Here is a 21,972-nt window from a genome sequence, read left to right as displayed (position 1 = left end):
CTTTCTAACAGTTGTGAGAATTTGGACAAATTCCAATGAGATGCTTTGAGAATCTCACCTGAAAGCTGCCAAATGATAATGCAGGATTTACTTCGATAAACTTTATTTCACCTTAATTAAAATGTCGTAACCACCAAGTAAACTAGAAACCTAAGAGAGCTGAAGACAACTCTGTTTTTTGTGCTAGATGTTTTGCTGAATTTCTGTGGAAGAGTTAAGCTTTGAGTTACTCAGTAACCACAGCAGGGGCTCAGCTCTACTGTTTGTCCTCTGCCAAGGTCTTACTCTTGGATCCAAAGAAAAGAACAGAACAGCCCAGGAAGTGAGGCAGTGGTGGGGATCAGCTCAATTACCTGCTCACAGGAGTTACTACTGAGACCAGAGGCAAGGCTAGGGAAAGAGGAATTTTTTATTTTATTACTGATGTTGAAGGAAGTATTAAAAAGAAAAGAGAGGGTGATTGAATGTTACATTCTTTCCTCTCCATGGCTCCTCAAATCTACCCCTAACACAGCAAAGCACAGAGGCCTCTGAGATCCTTCCAACCTTGTTTTTGCTCAGAATAGAGAGAAGTAATGGTAATTTTTATCTGATAAAAGTTCTTAAGTTTACCTCCAGTTCCAGAAATGGTTAGAAGTTTCCATGAAGAGTTTGATTTAAAAATATACAATTATTACAACACTTTACAGAATACCAGTGACAGTGGAGGGGAGGGGAGAGAGAGAGACCCAGATTAGTTCGCCCAGTGTACAAGCTGTTTTTTCCTTTCCTCATCAAATCAGTCTAAGATGAACCAAAAGGAAAGGAATTTGGGGTCATCAAAATCTAGACAATGAAAGCCAAGGGGAGCTGTGTGCAAGAGAACCAAAGACTGGGCTGGTATTAAAGACTCCAAAAGACCAATTGAAAGTCTCATTTGGAATGTGCGTCAGAGACAAATGCTTTCTAATTAAATATGGGCAACCAAAGGAAAAGGTGGCAGTCCCTGAGTTTGCTTCTGGGTCCTGGATTTTGAAGGACACCTGGGCAAACTTGATAGAGACTACCCAGAGGAGACGAACCAGATGGTGACATATCATAAACACTACCCCAAGAAAAACAGTTGGACACTGTAAGTTTTAACCTGGGAAGGCAGGGACATTTTCTTGATAGCTATCCAGACAAGGCTTTGAATCTCACCTTTGCCAGCTTTGTGATTTGGGGCAAGTTCCTAACCCTTGTAAATAGCAGTTGTTTCGTCTGTAGACTGGGCATATTATTATCTTCCTGGTAGAGCTGACGAGAATTATATAAGCTAATGCCTGCAAAGCACTTAGCATAGATCCTGGAATGTAGTAACTGGAACCTATCATTTTCATATTCAAAGATTTAAAGATTTTGGACTTCACTGGCGGTCCAGTGGTTAAGACTCTGCACTTCCACTGCAGGGGGCACAGGTTTGATCCCTGGTCAGGGATCGCGTGCTGCGAGGTGCGACCAAAAAAAACAAAACAAGAAAAGATTTAAAGATTTTGACCTAAGCTAGTGTGAAGTAATGGTTAAATTCTAGACAATGAAATATTATACAGTCATTAGAAATAATTTTGCCAGTCAGGGCGCACCTCAACACCTCTGTTCCATCAGTTCCACCTGAACTGGGCTTCTCTCAGTCTCCTTTCCTTCTTTGTCACCAGCCAGGGGCTCAGGCTGTTTCTAGTTCCTCTTTGGTGCTGCCACCACCTTTGTGTCATGCCCTGGTACTCCTCTCTCCCCAAGCCTCTGTGGGACACAACCCTGATGCCCTTGTTGCTCACAAAGTCCAGACCTTCTTGACTAGGTGATAATAATATTGACATTGAAAAATAGAAAAATAAGAAGGTTCATATTGACAAATCTCACTTCCACCCCTGTCTGTCTGCACCTGCTCCATCATCCCCACTTTGTGATACAAAAGTTAGCATACTATAAACACTGCTCTGCAGCTCGCTTTTTTCTACTTAGTGAGCCTAGAGATCCTTCCATATCAGTACAAAGAGAACAGCCTCATTCTTTTTGACAGTGGCATAGTTTTCCATTGTGGGGATGTACCTTGGTTTAACTAGTCTGCTATAGATGGAAGTTGTTTCTAGTCTTTTGCCATTGCAAATCAAGTTACAATTGGTAACTTAATTTATACCTATGCAGATATGTCTGTAGGATACACTTTCTGAAGTGGGATTTCCAGCTCAAAGGGTAAACTCATTTGTAATGCTGGTATTGCCAGATTTCCTTCAAAGGGTTATAGCATTCTGCACTCCCATCAGCAATGAGTGAAAGGGCATTTTCCTCACACCCTAGCAAGAGTGTGTTGTCTAACTTAGTTGATGTCTTTGAATTCTAATGGTTTCAGTGGTAATCCTTTTTAGGGAATCAGGTGGGAACTAGGAAAAGAACAGTGCTTAAAAAGTCTGCAAAGAACCACTGAGGAATGCTAAAATTAGCAGGTGAAAGTCTGATGAAAAACGACGTATCTTATATTCTCAAAGTATCTTCTTTCAGGATACTTGTTTAATAAAAAGGGAAATATCGTAATTTTACAGCAGAGAAAGAAACTTGGCAGTCCTGATCTTAACCAAGTGATCAAAATTAACATCACTAGTAATGGGGCAAATTGATATCATGTGCCTCCTGATACGATGCACTAAGAAGGGTACAATATTATTTCTTTAGTATTCCTACCAAAAAAAGTATAACTTGAATCTAATCCTGAGGAAACCTCAGATGTACTCAAATTGAGAGACGTTCTTCAAAAATAACTGGCCCGGGGACTTCCCTGGTGGTGCAGTGGTTAAGAATCCGCCTGCCAATGTGGGGGACACAGGTTCGAGCCCTGGTCCAGGAAGATCCCACATGCCGTGGAGCAACTAAGCCCGTTCACCACAACTACTGAGCCTGCGCTCTAGAGCCCAGAGGCACAACTACTGAGTCTGCGTGCCACAACTACTGAAGCCCGCGCGCCTAGAGCCAGCGCTCTGTAACAAAGAGAAGCCACCGCAATGAGAAGCCCGCACACCACATTGAAGAGTAGCCTGCGCTCGCCGCAACTAGAGAAAGCCTGCACGCAGCAACGAAGACCCAACGGAGTCATAAATTATTTAATAAATTTATTTTAAAAATAAAAATAACTGGCCCATACTCTTAAAAAATTACACAGTCATGAAAGACAAAAGAGAGCAAATCTTCCAAACTAGAGGAGACCAAAGAGACATGACAAATGCAATGTGACCCTGGACCAGGAAATGGGGGGTGGGGGGGAGTGGACTTTTGGGGGCTATGAAATGTTTCCCAGTGTGTGATCCAGGGATCCAAGGAGGTCCACAAAACCTTACAGTGTATTCATGAAGGCAAAACTATTTTATATAAACTATTTAAATAATTAGATGTAATTTAGCAAGACTATAAAGAGATCCTGAGACCAAAAATTTTGAGAACAACTGCTATAAAGAACATTAGTGGGACACTTGGCAAATTTAGAATAAGATTTATGGATTTGAAAATGGTACTATATTACTGTCAATTTCCTATCTTTGATCTTATACTGTGGTCATATAAGGGAATATCCTGGTTTTTAGGAACCTCAGTCTTCATAAGGGTAAAAGGGCATTATATCTGCAAATTATTCTCAAACAGTACAGAAAAATAATAGGGAGAGGGAGTCAGAGAGAAACAGAGAGAGGGAGAGGGAGAGAGAAAGAAGAATACCAAAAGCAAAGCAAAAAGCAAATGTGGTAAAATGTTAACAATGTGAGCATTTGGGGAATCTGGGTGAAGAGTATACAAGAATATTTTGTACTATTTTTGCAACTTTTTTATTACTTTAAAATTATTTTAAAATAAAAAGACTTTGTGTCTTAGTCTTGCAAATTAAGAAATTTTTACATTATCACCTCCTGATCTTTCCCTCTCCTGACCCCAGTTCCATGGACACCCACCTGTCTGCCCTTCCCCTTCCCCTATACACACTTTAGTCAGATGGCCAGTAGCATTGATTGGGATGTTTATCTTCATGTCTGGGGTCTGCTGTGAAGCACGGTGCTCCTTGAGGACAAAGTCATCTTTATAACCCCGGGCCCAGCACCAACCATGCCCGGTACGTATTGGCATTTATTAAACATTTGTTAATTAAATGATCATATGACTCAATGAATGGATGAAGAAATTAAACACAACCCCTGATGTATAGTTCTTCACTACCTGGCCAGGTGGTATCTGCACCCTTATCTCTTTTCCCACAGATGTTCACCAGACCCCCTTTACCCCTTGGGCAGGGTCCCCTCACCTGCCTTCCTCCAAGGACCTTCTTTACAAGGCACAAGTCTCACAACTCCTACAAGCTGGAACAATAGGTCTGAACAGCATATTCCCACCTCAGGATCTTTGTATCTCCTGTTTCTTCTGTGCGAAAAGCTCTTCCCAAAGATATTTGACTCCCTCCCTCATTTTACTCTGGTCCCTTAGTGTCAGTTTATTAGGGAGGCCTTTCCCACCTCCTTTCTACAACAGTAGCCTCCTTACCTCCTCCCATCACTTTCTATCCCCTTGCCCTGTTGTATTTTCCTCTGTAACCCTTATTAACACCTGACTGACATGTTATAGATCTATTTTTTATATACTGATTCCTTTATGTGATCACTGCATGTCTTCCTGTCTGGAGCTCCCAGCCCCTAGAACAGTGCCTGCTGACTCAGGTAGTGCTCCTGTGTTTGCTGAACACAAGTGGTTGAATAGGAGACTTTCCACTTGTCTTTAATCTGGAGTGACAAGGAGCCTCCAACCATTCTGGGGTTTTTAAGGACAGTTCCTTGTAATTTCATACTGTACACGGGCCCTCGAGATGTCCAGGGTCTAAATCAGTCAAGAACTTAGACGCAGCTTCAGTCTAGGTAGAGATTTCCTGTCTAATGAATAAAGAACTCTTTAGAATGCCTGTGACTGTACCAACTTCAAGAAGTCTTCAGTCACACAGAAGGTGGCATACTTGTATCCTGTGAATACAGTTGCAGCAATCCTTATGATACTGTTTTTGGCTATTTAGGAAGAGGGAAATAAACATAAACCTGCCCTTTTCTCCATTAGTTTGACTCCATTTCCCCAATAACTAAAATAAGTAAAAATAACAATATGAATAAATAAAAATAATTCATTCTGTTTGCTTCTTAGAAGTATGTCAGTAGTTGCATGTATGTTTTTCACCTGCCCCACCCTGTCTCCTGATTCCCCAAGAGAATTTTTCCAAGTATTTCCCACCCAGCTCATCCACCCTAGAAATGTCCTTGGCAGCACCCTGAGGCCCCTGCTCCTGTGCCCCCTCCCACCACTTCAAGGCTGAATGGGGAATGAGTCCACTGTACACACAGGTGTAACCATTGTGTGTCCTTGACTGGGTCACTGACACATCAGCTCTTAGAGGCCTGAAAGTAGCACCTGTTTCAGAATATTTCTCTTCTCTCCCCTATGATTAGATAACGTGGGCTCTTTTTCTCTCTCTTTCCCTAAAAACCTGTGAGAAAGAGGATATTGCACTGAGAGGTAGAAGACTACCTCTCATTCTGGACAGTCAACTTGGCTAGTTATATACTATTTTATTTATGTAGAAAATAGACTATCTTCTACCTCCTGGTTTAGTTAACCAGGAAAAAAGAAAAAAAATTCCTGCAAAGTTCTCATCAGCTAGGTATTTTCTAAGTTTGAATTTGTGAACATGTTCTCCTTTTCCTTTTCTATAAAGATGAAGAAGAAAGTGAGGGAGTATGGGTAGGAAAGGTGGACCTTCTTTCTCTGGACCTGACTGAACTTTAAAACTTCTCTACTAATTAACCAGCACTGGGCTCTACACTTTGCTTAACCCTGGGAGCCGGTCATCAGCCTTTGACCTCAGGCCTCCCCTCCTCACCAGCTCCATCCCCCATCCTAGCCTCTGGAACCTCATCCAGATTTAGAGGAAAGAACCAGTTCAGAGAGATTGCCTCAAACCACACTATCTCCACTCGCCCAGACCTGTGGAAGATTAGCAGCCATGCTTTCCAATGGGATAGGAACTGTAGCTGCTGGAAAAAGGTAAGAGGGGTGAGCTTTCCCTTTGCATGCCCTCACTGGGTTTTCTGACCTCTGAGGGACTCACCAGGATGACCTCGACACCTTCGAGAAGACCAGGCCCTCTCCGTGGTAGTTTTAATCAGACTCGTTTGGAAGACGTCATTCCAAGTGCCCTCCCTCCCACTCCCTTCTAGGGGTAAGGCCTTACCCTAAGCCACACCTTGTATTCTTAACCCAAGAAACAGGGGATGTCTTCCCTTGTACAGAGATGCTGCATCAGTGTCAGCCCTCACAGCAGTCCAGGAGATGCTCCAAGGGGAATTGCTGGGCCTTCCATACATCTGAAAAGAGGACAAATTTAATCTATGAGGACCTCCTAACTCCCTTTTTGCTCCTCCTTCCACTCAATTCCCCCCTGCCCCACCCCCATCACATCCCCCATCCCCCCACCCAAGGTCTCAGTGACCTTTGACAAAGGACTGCAGCCCTCAACATCACACACATTCCCTTCTTGATCTGGTTTTTTACAGGAAGCTAGAAGTGAGGCTGTGGCTTGACCACCTTGGTTTTTCTTTGTGCTTAACAGAACTCCTAGGGCCCCCTCAGCCTCCGCTTGTATTTCCAAATGTAGCTGAGGGACAAAATGGGAAACAGAGGCAAGTAAGCTGAGGAGAAGAATGGCAAGATTCTCTCTGCTTCCTCACCCTGCCTTCCATGGCTCCCTCAGTGCCTCTGCTCTCCCATTCTGTGCCTCTGTTCTTAAAAGGACTGCAGGGTTCACTTCAGATCATGCAAGAAGCCAAGTACCCCTCAGCTGCCCCCAGCTTCCAGCCAGCCCCACGCTTGCCCAGCAGACCACTTTGGTGAGTCCTTTCTTCACTGCGTGCATAACCTGCTTTTCTGCTGGGGGAAGATTGAGAAGACTCAGTACCCTCATGCAGACTCCCCTCTCTAGACCTAAGGGCCCCAAGTCAGCCACAGGAAGTTCCTGGCCCCTCATGTCTTATCTACAAAAACATTACAAGAGCGTTTATCTCTTGGTTTACTTAATTGGGTGTCCCAATTCTCCTAATTTGCCAATTTCATGATCTCATTTTTTAAAAAGTGAAATTAGTTTTATTTACTTTAGCGAATACACGTTGGAAGTTACTAAAACTTCTAGGAATCAGAAAATGCTGAGGGCCTGAACTAAGGCAGCGAGAGAACAAGGAAACAGAATGCATAGAATCTAGGGTGTGACTAATAAGAAGGGTAAGAGGGAGAAATCCAGGGTGGCTCTCAGGTAACTGTGGGTCCCATTTGCTGAGTTGAAGGACACAGAAGGAGAAACGTGTGTGGGTGAGAGTTATGAGTTCAGTTTGTTCGTATTTCACTAAGGAATCTGCAGGACATCCAGGTGGAATTGTCCAGCAAACAACTGGTCTGGAACTCAGTGGAAGGATTCGGCTGGAGCTAGAGACTTCCGGTGTTTTCAGCACATTGATTGTGGCTAAAGTAAATAAAACTAATTTCACTTTTTAAAAAATGAGATCATGAAATTGACAAATTAGGAGAATTCATTCCTTCTTAGCCCTCTCATGTTGCTGAAATCCATCTGCTGAATCAATCAAAATCCTCCCAATCCTTTAACATCCAGGTTAAAAATCCATCTATTTCTGAGTCCTTCCCTAATCAGCTTCTGTTAATGTCTCCTCCAACTGACCTAAGTTTTCATTGGGCACTAAAGTTCTCTGCCATTTTTCTTGTGTGCATGTCCCATCTCACCAATTGGAAACTTTGCATTCTTTATATCTTCCAGCATGAGGCCTTGGGCACACAATACTTCTAATAACCTCAGTTACTTCAATAGTTGATTCTAATTTCAACATGACTATGGCCAGGCAAGTGAAACTATCCACTTGTAAGGAGTCCAGGACTGGACTTGTCCCGGGCCCTTGTACTTTTCAAAGATTTTGGCCCTCCTCCTGGCCACAGCAGGTGGGATGGTAATCTATGCTTTACTGGGGCAAATCTGTGGTGGGCAGTGGGACAGGTGATTTCTCAGCCTAGCTTAACTCGGCTTTCTGTCCCCCTATAGGAGTGTATGTCTTCTCTCCTTGCTGCTTATTGGCCTTTGGAGCTGTGTGACCTGTCATTGGAGCCCTGGGGAGGACATCTGCACAGCCAAGCCTCGGGACATTCCCATGAATCCCATGTGTATTTACCGTGCCCCAGAGAAGAAAGCAACCGAGGGCGAGGGCTCAGAGCAGAAGATCCCCGGGGCCACCAACCGGCGGGTTTGGGAACTGTCCAAGGCCAATTCCCACTTTGCCGCCACCTTCTATCAGCATCTGGCAGACAAGAAGAATGACAAGGACAACATTTTCCTGTCACCTCTGAGTATCTCCACAGCTTTTGCTATGACCAAGCTGGGTGCCTGTGACAACACCCTCAAGCAGCTGATGGAGGTACAACCCAAAGCCCTTCTGCCTAACCTCCTTGCTGGAACACCCAGGAGAACATCTATGTGTTGGTCTAGAGCCCTTTAGAGACTTTGGGTGGTATCCCAGTCTCTTTGTGTTTCTTTTTCTCTTTCTCCTTCCTACCCTTTATTCTTCTTTTATCCATTTATTCATCTGGAAAGCATGAGCTGAGCATTTATGCTGTGCCAGGCACTGTGTTTGAAGGGACTCACAACTATTGGTCAGGGGCTGAGGGGCACTGTGCTCACCACCCATGTTAGCCAGGCTGCTTTACCAGACCCACCGCTATTTTCTTTTGGCTTCTACAGGTTTTTAAGTTTGATACCATCTCTGAGAAGACATCTGATCAGATCCACTTTTTCTTTGCCAAACTGAACTGCCGACTCTATCGAAAAGCCAATAAATCCTCTGAGTTGGTATCAGCCAACCGTCTTTTTGGAGACAAATCCCTTACCTTCAATGAGACCTACCAGGACATCAGTGAGATGGTATATGGAGCCAAGCTCCAGCCCCTGGACTTCAAGGTGAGTTGCAGATGTCATCCCTGACCTCAGAGTTCTTCTTCTCCACTCAGAAATTAAAGAGATAGAGAAGCAGGATCCAAATTAACACTGCTGTGGTAGTTGAAGGCAGGTGGAGGTGTTATAATACTATAAGTCAGAGCCCCTGGGATATGTATTCTTGCTTGAAACCTGAGAAATCAATGTAATCTCTGGATTGTAGAAGCTGCTCTGAAAAAGTTATATAAAAGTCCTGCAACAAAGAAATCTACTGACTTTATTCAATCAGTATTTCTCAAACTTTTTGGACCACATGGGCATCTCTCCTGCCCACCTCCCAACTCCTGTGTCACTCATTAGCTTCCCATAGAACATATCTCATGAATACTCATAAGAGTTCAAATTTCCAGAGTCAGAGAAGATAATATTTTGTTTTCTTTTCTCAGACTATATTTCTCCTCTTCTGTTTCTTTATTTCTTCCTCTTTTTCTTTCCTTTCTTTCTCTTTCTTCTGTTACCATTTATTAACGATATGAAAGATTCACAACACTACACTAGATATGTGAGGTTTCCCCAGTCTGGGTTAGAGAGATGGCTTAACCAAATTGGTGGGAAAGAGCAGAGGGATGATGGACGAAATAAAGTGCTTCACAGGGAAATGGAGAAGCCAATTGAATAGCACAGTTGCGTAGGTTTGTTTCCTGTTCTCCTCAGGGAAATGCAGAGCAGTCCAGAGTGACCATCAACCAATGGATATCCAACAAGACTGATGGGCGTATCACTGATGTCATTCCCCCAGAAGCCATCAATGAGTTCACTGTCTTGGTACTGGTCAACACCATTTACTTCAAGGTACTCAAAATGTCCCTGGGGAGACCTCAGGGATGACTTGTTTTCCCTCCAGCTTACCTTCTTTCATACCATTGGGCATGTGTCAGTAGATCTTTTTGAGAAATGGTACATGCATGGTCTGGGTAAAATACAAATTTGCTGAGTCTAGAGTCATGTCTAGGGCTGTGGCTACTGGGCTGAGGTCCAAAGGGGGCCTGGTAGTGTCTCTGGGCCCAAGGCAAAGTGTACACACTCACAGACCCAGCACGTTCAGCAGCAAGGTGTGCGTGGTAATAAATTCTCATATATATGTGACGATTTCTCCTGTCCCTAATTAACTCCATTTTGAAATCTGGAACAAAATGACAGAGTCTATAGACAATCCTCAGTGATGAGATTTTCTCCATCATCTAGAGCAGCTTCTGCAGTGACTCAAAATTCCTCTTGCCTGAAGCTTCTGAACCTCCTGATGCCAGACTAACCTCAAACTTTGCAGAAGCCTTGTTACATGATCATGCAGACGGCTTTGTCTTTCTCAGAGAGTCAAGAGTTCTAAAGACTGTTCCAACTTTATTACATTTAGGAAGGTTGAGGGAGAAGGTCCTGGGAATAAACAGACCATTGATACTCAGGAGGGCCTTCAGCTTAACGCAGGTTGAATTGTGCCCTTCCCGGGTCATGCTCCAGATACACTCTTCTCCCCGACTGGGCCCAGGGGGTTAGCCAGTCACTGCTGTTGGCAATTACTCTGTTGCTTAGGGGGTCCCTCACCCTAAGAATGGAGTAGGTTGCATTTCTACAATGTGTACTGCCCTTTACAATTTATGGAACACTTTGCCTTTTATTAGTCCTCCTGACCTTCATAACATCACAAATGTGAACTTGGGCTGCTCAGACAGATTACTTAATGTAAATTCTGACTCTTCCATTTCTGACTGCAAACTTGAGTAAGTTACTTGAGACTCTTCTATGCCCCGACTTCTGCATCTATAAAATGGTAATAATGATACATCTACCTTACACGGTTACTGAAGGGATTAAGTTAATGCACATAAAATGCTTGGAGCAGTGCCTGGCACACAGCAAGCATCCTACAAATATTAGTGATAACCAGCTCCTAATCTTACAGATGAAGAGCCACCACTCAAAGAGTTAAATGACTTGTGCCAAAATCAAAGAGCCAGAAGATGACAGGGAATGATAATTACAACTCAGAAATGTCAAAGGAGTGTCTTGCATCCCCTCCTTCTTTGAACAGAAAGTTGGCCAGGCCTCACTCTCTGCCCAGCAGGACTCCCAGATGACCCCCCTGGGGTTATTACCTCTGTCTGGCTTTATTCATCAGGAACAGAGCCCAGCATTTTGGAGGATGTCCTTTGAGAAAGAGGCTGGTGGGAGGCAGAAAGCAAAAGGCAGTTAGATTTAAACTCCAGAAGAGACTTGCAAAGAGGCCAGTAGGTTGTTCTTGTTTTTATTTTTCTTGTTATAAAAGCAAATAGTCACTGCTGAAAACCTAGGAAAATCTAGGAAATACAGAAAAGTTCACAGAAAAAAAATGACTCATGATTCTATCACTCTGACACAGTCAGTGTTAAGACGTTTGCATGCATATCCCTCTAGCCTTTGTTCTTAACAATTACACTTACATATTAATATAATAAAATATTGTGACTACTTCCCATGTCAATATTCTCCTACGGATGTTTTTGGTCTTCTTGCTTTGTGATTCTCCCACCTGGCGTCTTCTTCCAGGGCCTGTGGAAGTCAAAGTTCAGCCCTGAGAACACAAGGAAGGAACTTTTCTACAAGGCCGATGGGGAGTCGTGTTCGGTATTCATGATGTACCAGGAAGGCAAGTTCCGCTATCGGCGCGTGGCAGAGGGCACCCAGGTGCTTGAGTTGCCCTTCAAGGGTGATGACATCACCATGGTGCTCATCCTGCCCAAGCTTGAGAAGAGCCTGACCAAGGTGGAACAGGAACTCACCCCAGAGGTGCTGCAGGAGTGGCTAGATGAGCTGACAGAGACACTGCTTGTGGTCCACATGCCCCGCTTCCGCATTGAGGACAGCTTCAGCGTGAAAGAGCGGCTGCAAGACATGGGCCTTGAGGACCTCTTCAGCCCTGAGAAGTCCAAGCTCCCAGGTGAGTGCAGGAAGGACTTTCCTCCTCTCTCTGTCCCCAAAGAAGTCTGACCAAAGGTGGAAGAGATGGGGAAAGAGTAGAAAAGGGCGAATCAGGACACCTGGATTCTAATCCCAGTTCTACTGCTAACTCAGGGAAATCCCTTCCCTCTCAAGGTGTCAGTTTTCTCTTCTGTAAAATGGGACGTTGGCTCTTGGATCTCCACAGGCCCATATGGCACTGGAACCTTTTGAGTCTGTAACTGATAGAAGAGATGGGACCAGGTAGAAAAGAACTTGAAAAGCATCAGAAAATTCAGAGCAAGGAGACAGATATGATTAAGAGCCAGGGACATCCGGGTCCCACAAAATAGGCATAGCTGACATGTAATAGCCCTTCTTCACCTGATATTCCAAAGGGCTCATGTGATTTCTAAGGTCACATGGACAGATACAGTCACCCCCTTCCCAGTTTTGATACTTTGATAACGGTGTTAAGTTGGTTTGGTTCTTCCAACCCACCATCCTTTAAAAAATATGCATTAAAATCTCTCTCTTTTTTTTTTTTGGCCGCACTGTGTGGCTTGTGGGACCTTAGTTCCCGACCAGGGATTGAACCCTTGGCAGTGAGAGCATGGAGTCCTAACCACTGGACTGCCAGGGAATTCCCTAAAATATCTCTTTTTTAAAAAGGAGTTTACAACGTTAGTTAATTGGATTTACCTTTAATGGTCTGTCTTTAAACTAAGTCTGAAAACCACTCCCAAAGTGTTGCCACACTGGAAGGGAAGACATTCCTACCAGATGGAGTGAGTTTTTCTTTAAGAACAGAGTCCTCACCCCCCCACCCCAACCCCCCCCATGAGCTGAAGCAGGAGATTAAATTCACGGGAGCCAGGCTGAATAAACCCAAAGTACTTTATTATTTTTAACATGTATTTATTTTTCAGGGTATCATTAAGTGAGGGTCCAGGATTTCTTTCTATTTTTCAAAAAAGCCCCAAAGGACCTCTTAATTTAAACTAAATTCCTTTCTGTGGGTTGAAGCCAACCTTCTCCCATTTCACAGAGCTTTCTCTGGTCTTCCTTCTAGGTATTGTTGCAGAAGGCCCGAGGGACCTCTATGTCTCAGATGCATTCCACAAGGCATTTCTTGAGGTGAGTACACCTCTCTTCGCTCTCTATTCTTCTGCTGCTTTTTTTATTCAATACATCAATATCTCATGTGATTAGTAACTTTGGAGTTGTTCCTCCACTGGCTCTTACAGTGTAGACAGCAGATGTGTGAACACTAGGAGACAGCTGTGGAAAAAGGCATGATTGCAGTGTCCCTCAAACCCCAAATCTGTAGTGCCCTCCTCCACGAGGACTGCTACAATATAGCCCTGACCTGAAGCCCTCATGGTCTAATTGTTCCACCCTCCATCCTCTACCTCTCCTGGGAACATAGACATTAAGGGGAAGGTGACACAGGAAAAGCAGGCAGCAAAGGCATTCAGAGGAGGAGAACCAGGAGAGGATGAGCTAATGGAAACCCAGGAAGGAGTGTTAAGACAATGGAAAGCATTTAGTAAGAAGATTTTTTGAAAAGTGACCGAGGTGACTTTTCCCTGAGGAATTTGGACAGAGCAGTAGGGGCACATGCCTAGTTGTAATGGCTGAAGAGCAAATGGAAAGTAAGGAAGGGGAGCTGGTGAGTGTAGATTGTGTCCTAGAGTGTGTTCCAGAAAACCAGAGCTCTAGACTATACTGCAGGTAACAGAAAGTTAGATGGTCAAATAAATGTACATCCTCTTTTTGGGAAATTAACAAGAAATAATGCACATTGGAGTGCCGACGTCTGAGCAGTTCCATAGTGAAGAAAATGGTTCAGTATTGCTTCACCTAGTGTTGCCCCAACTAAGATGCCCATGGAAACCTTTACTAGAGTAAGAGTTGTATAAAGCCTTTAGAACTTCTGGTTCTCAAACACTGAGCTATATAGATCAATGGCATTAGCTTTCTGGGGAGCTTGACTCAGGATTGGGTCTGAGAATCTGTATATTTACAAAGTTCCTCAAGGAATTTTGATGCACAACCAGGTCTGGGAACCATTTATACAGATTATTCTTTGGGAGAACCAGGCTATGAGGGAAATGTGATGGGGCAATGTTAGAGAAGGTCACAGGATTGAGGAAATTGCAAAGAAAGAAGATTGTGGTCAGAGAGGAAGGTTTCAGGGCATCATGCTAGTAAATATAGTTGCAGAGTCCAAGCTCAGTGGGAAATATGTAGTTAGGAGGAAAGCGGAGGGATCAAGGGGCAGGAGGAGGTCAGAGTAATTGTAATGGAGTGAGGAAGTGTGATAGCTTAAAAAAACCGAAGGTTATATAGTCTGAGAGAAGGATAATGTAATTATAATCTCAAAAGTCCAGATGTTCTGAGAGATGGCAAGTTCAAGGTGTAGCCATGGACTGGTTTCCTTAAGTGAAGGTAATGCTCATTGGGTTTGATGAGATGAAAGACATGGGAGGTTAGAGTATTGAATGGGTCTCCTACCACGATATTTTAATTGTCTAGGTCACATGATATCAGGAGTTAGGATAGACAGAAAGGCTACGGGCTAGGCAACAAAATCCTCAATGTGGGAATATAATCCAGGAGGTTAGAGTATTGAATGGGTCTCCTACCACGATATTTTAATTGTCTAGGTCACATGATATCAGGAGTTAGGATAGACAGAAAGGCTACGGGCTAGGCAACAAAATCCTCAATGTGGGAATATAATCCATAGGACAATAGATATTAGTGACCTGTAGGACAACAGCAAGAGTAGAGGGATATATCTTAAAGATACTGAGGTCAGAACAGGGAATTTTACATGAGTACTGGATTCATGGTTTTGGAAGTAAAAACAACACTGATACCATATGGATTATGGAAGAAAGAGCACTTAGAAAGGCTGCAAGGGAAGATGAGTCCTCAGGGTTTTAACTGTGATTGAGAATCTTCTTCCAAGGACCCCAAATAGAAGTGGTCAGCTCAGACCTCCTTGAGGGCCTTGAATAACTATTAAGAAGAAGCGGAAGTTTACATTCATTTTGTCTACTTGAGCCAACTAAACAATGATGCAAGGCTCCTCCATGGCTCTTGGGAACCCAATACATACACCCCAACTGATTGCAGATCTCCTGAGAAGCCATTAAATAAACCAGAATCTGATTCGAATAAAAGGATCCTGGTCTTACAAAAGCTCCAGTCTGCTCATAAATTTAGTACTAGAATGATCATGAAATAGGTAGTATGGCCAGAAGGGAGGTGGTAAGGAAGGAGGGAGGGAGAGAACAGCATCAACCAGCTCCTCAAGACTCAGGAATCTGAAGTGCTTTCATTAGAGGCAGGGACAGAGTTTTAGTGACATTCTGGGTCCCCAAACAAAGTTTTCTAAAGATATCTCCCTCCAGACCTGTGCAGTTCTACTTATCAGCAAGTTCAAATACCATCACTTCAGTCTGTTACTCCAAGAAGTACTCATCTCATCCCGCCAGAGGACCCTCCTCTTTTCATAGGCCCTAGTTCCTGAGTGGCTGCTTACAGTAGTTGTATCTGGGATCTTCATGCTCCAGGAGTGAAACTACCTCAACTATAGTGCTCTAATCTGGAGTCAAAATGTCTTTTAGTATCTAGTACAATACCATATACAATGGTGCCAGCCAGAAATGTGACAACCTCGTATACATCCAGATTTCTGGTTTAGAGATTATCTGGATGGACCCTGGCACTTATTATTCAGCACAAGGCTTGGATGAATACAAGTGCTTACATCAATATTCAGTGGATGAAAGAAAGACTAAAAGTAGGGTTCCAGAGGGAACCCAACCTGACCCAAGTGTACTTTCACATGGAAAACAAATGGCATTTTGAGGAATTGCTGTGTCGATGGATGATTCACCTGCCTGTAATGAGCTGCAGAGTAGCTAATGTAGCAGTTTGTTTCCTATTTGACCTGCAGGTAAACGAGGAAGGCAGTGAAGCAGCAGCAAGTACCGTCATTGGCATTGCTGGCCGTTCGCTGAACCCCAGCAGAGTGACCTTCAAGGCCAACAGGCCCTTCCTGGTTCTTATCAGGGAAGTTCCTCTGAACACTATTATCTTCATGGGCAGAGTAGCCAACCCTTGTGTTAACTAAAATGTTATCCTTTATAGTTCTTCCTATTTTGGTTTGTGAATAGAAGTAAAAATAAATACAACTACTCCCATATCTCACAATTACGAATGGACTTTGCCACCTGAAACGAAGACAAGGAAAGGAGAAATGGATAGAGATGCTGTTGGGCATTTGGTAAAATGAGGCTTTCAATTGTTCTCTACCAGCGAACACATCTGGGTCAAGAAAGTGAAGAAGGGAGATATGTCACTGCTTCATCTTGAAAGATGGTAGGCATCCTGAGAGGGCAGGGGGAGCTTGAAATCTAGGTAATCCCCTCATACTAAAAAAATCCAAAAATTTAAAACAAATTAATCTCTATACAGAAAAGACAGAGATTCAAATCTGAATATTAAATCATTTAATTCTCAAACCACTCAACATGCATAATGTTCTTTTACACAGTGTTAAAATAAAGAGGAAAATGTATTTTTATACAAACAGAATTTCAAGTATACATTAATAGACTTTTCAAATTACTAACCAAGTTGCTAAGATTTCATTCACATTGTTCTTAAAGCTGTTCAACGAGAAAGCTTTTGCTAAACTGCTTTAAATATGTTTATATAAACCCATATATTTTCACTTTCTCTGAATCTCCCTCCCCCAACCCCAGTCTCTGCCCACCCTCCTGCCCTCCCCCCTCCCCCCGACACAACAGGGCTCCTGGGGCTCTAGGAGGCATGCAACCCCACCAAGAACTATTGGCTTGTCATCAGGGGAAGGACAGAATCTACAGGAGGAGAGACTGAGAACGCCTGTCAAATTAAGGGAGAGAACAAATCTGATACTTAGAAACGACACAAATCAGGATATTTGGTAGCCTGTGATTCACTTGCCTTTTATTAAAAAAAAAAGTCTCAGCCTCCCACGAAACCACCCACAAGTTTCTGATAATTTGGTAGCTGAGAAAATAATTTAACATTGGGTATTTTCCCCAGTGAAACTTCCAAAATCAAGGTAGGCATTTTGAACTTTTTCATTTGGTTGTTTCTTTTTCCCTTTGGCTGGGGGTGGGGGCAGCTTAAAAATGGTTGATTTCTGTGTTTACATTACGGAATTTAGTTAATTTTACGAGGTCACCAAGAGTTCTCCCTCCTCAACTCTCCTCCTGAAGTAATCTGGCTTCAGGGCAAGGAACAGCCACTCTCCTTAGGAATTAAAGTGCATTTTTTTCAGTAAAAGTGGGGTGGGGGGAGGTGTGGTTTACACTTAAGTGATAATGATTAAAAGAGGGTGGGGTGAGAGAAAATCCTATTCCTATATATAGGTATTTATAGTTAAGGTCATAATAAAAACAGATATTCTCTAAGGAAATAAGATGTACAAACCCAGTCCAGCACCCTCAGAGGTGCAAGAGTGCTAGCCTGGCTCACCGACTTTTCTGAGGCATCTTTATTAATGGAGTAATCGCTTCAGATGAAAGACACAAACCTCAAATGTTAGTTTTTTCAAAGGGAAAAAACAGACCGGTAGGTTCTTCTAGTTAAAAACTCTATCTCATTCCCTTTCAGGGATAACAACATTTTAGAAATTGATTGTCTGTTTTAATATGAATCCTTGATTAACAAGTTGTGAAAAAATGTTAGATAAGTTTGTTGCTTAGAAATATTATGGTAGCCTTTAGAAACTCAGGATGAGGAGGCATAGTTGGTCCTTGCTATCAATAAATATCAGCTGAGGGGAAGTTAAAATTTTCCTGTAATCTCTTTATTTGATAGCTACCACCAGAATCTTACTTTCTGTTTTCCTATAAATGCTTTACTATTTCTTGGGGGACAAACCCAAGAATTTTCCAAAGAGAAGTAAATGCTACATTATTAGCTGTATGAAGAAGTGATGAGAAGGGGGAAATTGTCCTGGATTCTGGCCTCTGAGTCCAGTGTGATCTGCTTTTCACAGTGACCAGTGGGAAGGCACAGTGCCAGGGACAGGTAGATGGGAGACAGCTGTCACCCACCATATAAGCACCATTGAGAACAGGTGGACAGATTTCTTTCCGACTATATCCATCTGAAGGAAACCATATTTCGGCTACATTGACTTTTCTACCTTAGAACCCTCTGTCTTGTCTTTTCTTCTCAGAGACAGAGCATAAGTGGGTCCCACCTGAAATTATGAGAAGCCAGGATATCTAAGGGAAATCTAAGTGGCTTTGCGGGATCTTATTAGTTCTCTGACCAGGGATTGAACCCAGGCCTTTGGCAGTGGAAGCGCCAAGGACCCACTAACCACTGGACCGCCAGGGAATTCCCTAAGTGCTCTTTCAACCTACTTCTCCCTTTACTCACTTATGCTGACGTGCCAAAAATTGAGAGTTCTGATTTTAAGATTTCTTAAAGGAGAAGCCATTGATTCCTGACTGATCTGGCAGATCTATTTAAGTTCTGCCATTAGATCACAAAATAATTCAACAGGCTAAAACAGTGAACATAGACCATAGAGGATGAAAAGTTAACGGACTGAGACATTTCTTTTGCCTATAGTTTGGGAATGTTTTTCTTTTGTTGTGAATAGGGGGATGGGACAGGGTGGTGAAACTGCAGTCAGACCAGCTTTTGTTTAGCTCTTTCAGAAAGGATTTCTTAAAGGTTTAAGAGGAATCAGCAAGCCAGTCAGTAGGACAGAAGAACTTGGCAGAGCTTCACAGTCCTGATAAAGAATTCCTGATAGGGAATTTCTTTCATTACTGGTGTAAAATATAGTACAAGTTTCTCTCTGTATATTTTTACCATTACTTCCCCCTTCTCCTCCTCTACTCTCCTTCCCTAAATCTTAAAATCCAGTGCGGTGTGATCTGCATAAAGTTCAACAGTGTTTCACAGTACTCCACCATGTTCCTCAGTATGAAAACCCTAATGGGCTACTCTCCGGATGCAAACAAGTCTCAAAGGCTATTGCTTTTCTATTCCACACAATATAAGGAAGCCTTCACAAATCTTCTAAGGCATAGGAGGCGTTTTTCTCTGACATTGCAGCATATACATGCTAAGCAAACAGCCAGGCCTTAATGTTATTTTAATGAAATTTCATAGCCTGATGCTAATTCAGTCCTCTGCACTAGCAATTTTTCCTTCCACCCACTTTTTCTTCTCAAACACACCACCTATTTGAAATTGAAATTATCAATTATTTGTAGGCAATATATGAATGAAAATTTCTACAGTGCCGGCAGTCTCTCAGATGAGAGACTGCTATATTTGAACTTGCTCTTAAACACAAATTTCTTTCATGAATTAGAAATCACTTGGTAGCTAATTAGTTTGAATGGTGATTCTCACTTTTTTAAGGATAATCAAACAGTTCTCCCCTCCCCATTATCACGTGTGAGGTTGCCATGGGCAGGTATCTTTATACCTGGGTGGGAGAATGAAAGATATGAAAACTCATTTGGGAATTACTGGGTTAAGTCTTTGATATCCTGGAACAAATATGCTGAAATGACTCACTTCACATTTCATGTAAAACTCAGAAATATTTACCCCTTAGCTAGTGCATTTAATTCACAAAGAAACACGGAAAAGTGAAAGTCGCTTTACATCGAAATCCCACTTAGAAGACAGGCTAAGAAACAATCAAATACATCACCATCACCCCAGAAAGGGCCTTCCTTTTTCTTAACAATGCCACCTGCTTACTTTACAAATAAAAATCACCCTAGGTGGCTTGGGCTTGGCTCTCTTAATAAGTTCAAGCGCTCCATTTCAGCTAGCAGAGTTAAAAAAAAATCTCCACTTAAATCACATATGCAAGGGAAAGAGGATTCTAGGAAGCAGACTTCGAAAATCTGTTTTGCTGACTTATGCATACTTTGGTATAGAGAGGAAACTGGGTGGATGGCAACATCTCTCTACTGAATTACTCTGAGGACAAATAAATGATCCATTTTACCACTTGAGCCTTGGCCCACTCTAAGTTTTAAACTCAGAGCCATGCCTGGGATACCAATAAAGGTATCTTATGACAAAAGAGAACCAGGTAGAGGTTATCCTGCCAAAGACCATTCAGGACTACCTAGAAAATGATTCTCAACCTTGGCTGCCCATTAAAATCATCTGAGGAGCTTTTAAAGCCCAGGTTACACAGCAGGCCACTTAAACGTGAAGGTCTAGAGGAGGCCCCAGGCATCAGTACTTTTTTAAATGCCCCAGGTGATTCTAATGTGCAGCCAAGATGGAGAACTACTTGCCTAGGTCAACTGGCTCTGTAACAGAAAGCACTAAGGTCACTGTTCACCTAAGCCAGATAGAAGAAAGATAAGACTCTATGCTTCCTCCCAGATTAACAGATTTAACATGCCTCAAACAAATTACCTAGGCATTTCTCACTTTTTTGTTTGTTTTGTATTTCAATAAATCACTGTGGCTGTAAAACAGGCTGCACTGCTGACAGTATATTATTGACTTAGTAAGACTGCACCTTAAGTATGTGTTTGTAGCAAAACAGCTCGGGACAGGCCTAGGCCAAAACTCTGCGCACAAACAAAAGATAAGCCAGCAGGAGTTAATTCCTGAGTCTAGGATATTAGGAGCATGGCTTATAGGTTGACAATGATTCTATAGTTAGAAAAAAAATAGCTGTGGTGAATAGATTCACATGATTTTACTGCCTATCTCCCTATAGCATTCATACTGTATTTAGGCGAACGTTACTATATCAGTTGTCACCAATGAGTACTGCTTGTCTCATTTGGAATTTCACACTGTATTGTCACTTGCCCTACCCAGTCACCAGGAAAGTAAATACTTATCAGCTAGTACCTAAAACACAGATGCCAACCTCTAAAAATCTGAAAATGGATCACTCTCTCATTTTCACTCCTAATCAGAGAATCCCTGTGTGGAATTACAACCAGCCAGTGCATTAGAAATGAAAAGGTGGAAAGCATTCTGGGATATTTCTGAAAAGGCCAGTAGTCCTTCCTCAGCTGTAACAAATGTTCACACGGTAGGTATCCTGACTTGGCTCAGTGTACTTGTGCCCCAAACAGCAAATCAGTTGAGTGCTACAACTGCATTTAAAGATTAGGTGGCCTGCCTAGTGGCATTTTACTTCCAAAACTGAATTTCCTGACACCCACAACAGGCCATCCTGACTATTTTAACAGTATTGGCATTAAAACCAGAAAAATCTCTCTTCGGAGTGTCTAAAAGCAAAGCAGGTCATCCAAAAAACTGCATGCAAAACTGCAAGTTAAGATATTGGCAGAAGGCTCATTATCAGGAAAATATGGTTGATATTCCAGTCCCCCAAAATGGACTGCAAATGGCAATTAAAAAAAAAAAAAACCCTCAGGATTCAAACAAAATTTTCACATCATTAAAAGGAGTTGAGTGCACCTTTAAAAACAACAGAAAGACTCCACTTCCACGGGCTACTCTTGCCAAATAGAAGCCAGTGGATAAAAGCACTAAACCCAAGTGTTCTGTTTGATTTGGGCAATGAAACCAAACATTGACATCTGAACATGACAAGAAGTGAGATACTGCAGTCTCTATATTTTGGGTCTGGCTTTCCTTTGCTTGCTACAGAAAGCTACACTCTATCTTCAGCCAAGTGCTCAGAGGTAGAGGAGCTGAAGTGAGTACAAGAGAATGGGGTGGATGGTGGCTGAGGAATCCAGCCTCCTGCCTAAGGGGCTACAGGGCAATCTTGGAATATTCTCAGTCTTTAATGGGAGGTAGAATTTTCTACACTGACTTATCTGCCTTCATCAGACACCTTTTTCTCACATACATACATAAAATCACATACACATAGCTGGCAACTCACAATGATATTGCAACTTGCAGCAACTGTACACCTAGCCCAACAGACA

At 42.7% G+C, this 21,972-nt stretch overlaps 1 protein-coding gene across 1 annotated transcript; it reads left to right on the top strand.

Moving 5' to 3' along the window:
* Positions 1-5,916: 5,916 nt before the first annotated feature.
* SERPINC1 (serpin family C member 1) lies at positions 5,917-16,604 on the top strand. Its single transcript, XM_082675170.1, has 7 exons — positions 5,917-6,075; positions 8,132-8,501; positions 8,825-9,040; positions 9,731-9,868; positions 11,600-11,990; positions 13,062-13,126; positions 15,960-16,604. Exons 1-7 carry the CDS (start codon positions 6,035-6,037, stop codon positions 16,134-16,136), a joined length of 1,398 nt encoding a protein of 465 aa, XP_082531296.1. The 5' UTR covers positions 5,917-6,034; the 3' UTR covers positions 16,137-16,604.
* Positions 16,605-21,972: the final 5,368 nt, after the last annotated feature.

The sequence above is a fragment of the Grampus griseus genome (assembly GCF_964374135.1).
Source record: "Grampus griseus genome assembly, chromosome: 1".
Taxonomy (NCBI): Eukaryota; Metazoa; Chordata; class Mammalia; order Artiodactyla; family Delphinidae; genus Grampus; species Grampus griseus.
This window is presented reverse-complemented; position numbering and strand designations above follow the sequence as displayed.